Source organism: Labrus bergylta, chromosome 7, assembly GCF_963930695.1.
Source record: "Labrus bergylta chromosome 7, fLabBer1.1, whole genome shotgun sequence".
NCBI lineage: Eukaryota > Metazoa > Chordata > Actinopteri > Labriformes > Labridae > Labrus > Labrus bergylta.
The window spans coordinates 10,154,558-10,159,356 of NC_089201.1; the positions used below are offsets into that span (position 1 = coordinate 10,154,558).

At 41.4% G+C, this 4,799-nt stretch overlaps 1 protein-coding gene across 1 annotated transcript; it reads right to left on the bottom strand.

The window, feature by feature from the left end:
• Positions 1-2,208: 2,208 nt before the first annotated feature.
• foxl1 (forkhead box L1) lies at positions 2,209-4,223 on the bottom strand. Its single transcript, XM_020642456.3, has one exon. It carries the CDS (start codon positions 4,048-4,050, stop codon positions 2,884-2,886), a length of 1,167 nt encoding a protein of 388 aa, XP_020498112.1. The 5' UTR covers positions 4,051-4,223; the 3' UTR covers positions 2,209-2,883.
• Positions 4,224-4,799: the final 576 nt, after the last annotated feature.

Below are 4,799 nucleotides of genomic sequence, written 5' to 3' on the forward strand. Positions count from 1 at the left end.
AACACATTTTCAAAAAATGAATTCAGTCAAAGGGGGCTTAAATATCCTGATAAAGGGTTACTGTTATTTTAGCTGAAACACATGAAACACTTATTTCATCTCTATTTATAATTTGGCCAATCTTTAAAATCTTGTGAATGATCACTGAAGGAATTCTTGCCTGATAACAAATGTAGCACCAATAACCAACACCTAAGCAGCCTGTAGCCTCCAGCCCCTCTGCGTGGTGATGCTTCAGAGGGAAAAACTGATTTTGAATGTGAAACAGTATTATTCAGTGTTGCTCTGGTGAACATTTAATTCTCCTCTCTGTTTGTTTTCATCATTAGATAAATAAAAAAATCTGAAATAACTTTTTCTTCTAAAACAGTCGCTGTAGACGGCAGCAAGAACCATGCAAACTGTATGTGGTGGCTGCACGGACAAGCTTCCTGTGGAGGCTGCTGTTTTGGAGATTAAATTTTCTGGTGTTAATAAATAGCTGTATTGGATTAGTTCAGAGACTGGCGTACTCTTGGATATCTAATCTCACATTGGGCTGTGTCAGTTGCATTTCCTTAACAGTATCTTTATTGGAATCATTGTAGTTTTCAGTACGGAGTGTTTAGTGACCACGTGTTGGGAGCATCAGAAACCAAGGCCAGTTATACTTACATTTACAGACAAGATACTTCTTATTAACAGTTTGAATTGTTTGCGCAATTGGGCTGATTCAAGCTTCTTTTTTTTTATCCTTGATATAATAGAAAATGATTTTTTCTTAATGAGATTATAAAACTTTGAACTACAACCATCAGAAATATAAAGCTGTGGGATCAATGCTGACCAGTAGAACGTGCTTTCTCAGTCAGCTTTTCTCTTTTTAAGCATCCTATCCTGATCATCTGGTCACATATGAACAGATAATGTCGAAGAGGAAATTCTGTAAAAAATAACTCAGAAATAAGTTCTTATTTTGTATCAGCGAAGGTGCTAGCCTTTAGTTTTAATGCATTGATTTTAATATATCCATGGGCTCCACATTAAACAAATATATACAGATTATTCAAGAGGCTTTTTTGGGGGCTTCTTTGAGCCAGTAATAATGATAATGTAAGTTTTATATATACATATATGTATATAAGTTTCTTGCTTTCTTTATTTTAATAATGAACTGTGTTAAAGTCAGAAAACCAGAAGTCTCTGGCTTTTTTTCAACTTACTGATTTTAACTTTTATTTTTTACCTGGGAAACAGAAATTTGACAATAAAAATAAAATAATAACTGCATGTTTCCTCCCTGCACAAAACGCTTTTCTGAGGAGGGACGCAAATTGTGATTGGGTTCTCCTGAGTAAACCTTAAATTGAGTCTCTGTTTTTATTTTCTTCAAATCCAATGACTTAATTTACTGATTAACCAAGTTAACCTTACTGATTAACCTGTTTTCAAGGCAGTTGCGACACAGCTAAGTTTTATGTAATGACACATTTAAGTACTCTCTGTGTTCCCTAAGTTTGTGCCGGTCTGATATTTGAGTAAAATGCAAATAAATCCAGAATCTGTGAAGAGGTCACCTTAAGTCTCACATTTAGTCATCTTTAAGTTATTTAGATACTCCACAGTGCTGCTCCTCAAAGAAAAGGCTGAGGAGCCAACTCTTCACTCGTTTAGTAACACTTTACACATGTTCTCTGTTCTTTAGTGAATCTTGAATGATTTAGAACTTTTTGGTCCATTTGTTTCTGTAGAAACCAGGAGTCGTTAGTTTTGGTAGCTACCAAACTGTGAAAATGTCTCTGGGCTTGTTTTTCCTACAGAATGTTGTTGAAATGAAGTAATGCATAAAAACATATAATATTAATCTCCATAAAAGCTGTAAGAATTGTAAAGGATGCTTTTTGTTTTCTTATATTCTGTTGTCTTCAGTTCTTATTTTTCTTTGTTTTTGATTATGCGTGTGTATACCTTTAAATGTGTACATGTTGTGTTATTCCTGAAAAAGCACATTAAATGTTATGTTTGAAAAGAGATTTTTTATCATTCATTTCATATTTTACAATGGCAAGAAAGTAATCAGAACTCCATAAATTACTCCTTGTATCTGCGTACAGTCACCAAATCATCAACTTTTCTCAGATCCTGGACCCCTAAACACAAACATGATAAGATGTTGTCCCCTGAGTTCCATGTTTGGATATTGTATTTAAGATGCTACATAAAAGAAAGTCAAAGCAGCCAATAAAATTTAATCAGAAAACATCTCACTTGTATAACTGATGAAAAATAATTGTTGGGACAGGGGCCCTTCATTTTGAAAAACATTGCTTTGAATTTGTTTTTCTTACCACCAAATCTGGGATGCACGACAAAGGAAAAACGGAAAACACTCAATCAACACACAATCAAAGCCTGCTAATCCTCATTTACACTTGAAATTCAGGACAAAGTGGAACACAAAGTAGAGTTTCATTCCATCTCATGCAATACAATATATTCTCATCCACTGACTTATGCAAATCTGTAGAAGCGTTTTTGTCATGATGATAAAGAGAGAAGTGTTGTGTATGTAATCGATCTCTATATTTTAAGATACAGTATCCCTATATTTATAACTTTGTTGCTGTGAGCATGAAATTGCTCTGACGTGAATTTAAAGGAGTAGCCTAACAGTTACTGAAGAGTAATGATGAACATAACCACAAACCTGACAATTACGCATGCGTAATAAAAGCCTCGCTGCTGTCTTTCGGTGTTTGATGAACCCGGTAATGCCTTAGAAGGCAGAGCTTCTGAAAAGAGTAAGCAGTAACTTGTCTGAGAATCATTCATCATGCAATCTTTATTATAGATTTTTAACATTTACGCATCTGTGCGTAAATTACACATAAAGGCCTTCATTCTTTATTTAAACTGTAGGACTTTTTCGGGGTAGGCGACTGACAGATATGAGCAAAAGGGTAAACCCATCTGGTACAGCTGATGCGGTCTAGCATCAAGGACCAGAGGGGAACATAGAGCAGGAGTCTGGCGCTCTGCGCATGTCTCCGCTGATACATCGAGGACGCTGTCGCGCATTCCGTCCTCATTTCTCGATAAGATACTTTCAATGCTAAAACATTTCAATTTTTCCTTGAGTGGGACATTTCCTTTCGGCTTGTCCTGAGCAGGTGCAGTCACATGTTTGTTTCCTGCGCGGCTGACGGCACAGAGCGGACCTCTCTCTCTCTCTCTCCAGCTGAAAGCTGACCTCCTCTCCTCCGGCTCCATGCGGAGGGACGCGCCCGGGAGACGCGCACTCTCAACCCAAACCGGAGTGGGAAATTGCTCGGGCAGGGGGGCGTCAGGCCTCCTTCCTGTGGACGCAGGGATGTGTGGGTTGCGGGACACTTTAAGTCTATGTGACGGAGGACTTTGCGGGTTATCCAAATGGTTACAGTCGACAAGAACAGTTTTTGCGTCTGTTGATTTCTCCAACCTCTCCGCATTCTGTCTCAACGGCACCTCTGCGTGCCGAGAGCCGGTCTGAGGGTTAAGAGAGGACTGAGGGTCCCTGGGTGGCCCCGGGCCTTTATTGCGCTTGTGTCCAGCTGCTCTGGAGTCCAGAGACTCCTGCTGGCTCCTCGCCTTCCTTTTTCTCCTGCGGTAGTTCCCGTTCTCAAACATGTCCAGACACTTGGTGTCCAGCGTCCAGTAGCTGCCCTTACCGGGTCGGCCCTTCTCTCTGGGCACTTTGATGAAGCAGTCATTCAAAGACAAGTTGTGGCGAATGGAGTTCTGCCATCCCTGCTTGTTGTCGTGATAAAAGGGGAACCGGTCCATGATGAACTGGTAGATGCCGCTGAGCGTCGCGCGCTGCTCCGGCGCGCTCTTGATGGCCATGGCGATGAGCGCGATATAGCTGTAGGGAGGCTTCTGCGGAGGCTCTTGACGGGTTGGCACGAAGCTCAGGCCGGCGGGCACAACCCCTCCGCTGTCTCCTCCGTACAGGTATATCAGCGGAGGCCCGGTGAGGCCAAGAGCCGGGGAGGGCACTCCGATTGAAGGCAGGCGGCTGTGGTAGAGAGTCATGACGCCGGAGTGTGTCCCGGGGAAAGCTGCGGCTGCTCCCGGAGCTCCTCTCCACCGCTGACTGACTGCACGGCCTCATGAGGGCCCCACAAAATGTTAATAATTGTTGTACGTTTGCTGTGTTATGTTGACTTTGCACTGGGAAATAAATTGTCCATCATAAACAGTCGGTGGTGTTCTCAGCCCACCCACATTAATTAAAATTTCATTGCGCTGAAACTCCCTCATGTTCCCCCCGTCGGCCCAGCAGCCAATGAGACGCAGGGTTATTCCCTCATCTGTTTACAGAATTAGTCGCTTGATAAGTCTGCCCACCCAGGTCGAATCAAGCTGTGTTTATTTGGAAAAATTTCCGGGCACCCAATACATAAACGCACTGATGTGCTGTTTGAAATATCACGTCCACCCCTGACGCGGAGGGTTGCTCACACAGAGAGAACAAGCAAACAGTGCGGAGTCTTTCTGGGAGTTGCTGTGGGTTCTCGCAAACGAAAACAAAGTGTATAACAGGGAAAATAACTAAAACAGTTTTTGTCAGACCATTTTCTTCACTCTAGTTACACTTAATGAATACAGAAGTACTTGTTTGGGTCTATAGGAACGGATTTGATCGCAATCATCTCTTCACTTTTATTTAAAGTATCTAAAAGAAAACAGTACATTTGAGATGACTGACAAGGTAGCCTACATAATTGTAATATGCCTCAAAAAGGGAAAGAACTTGTGCAAGTTTAACGTTTCCTCATATG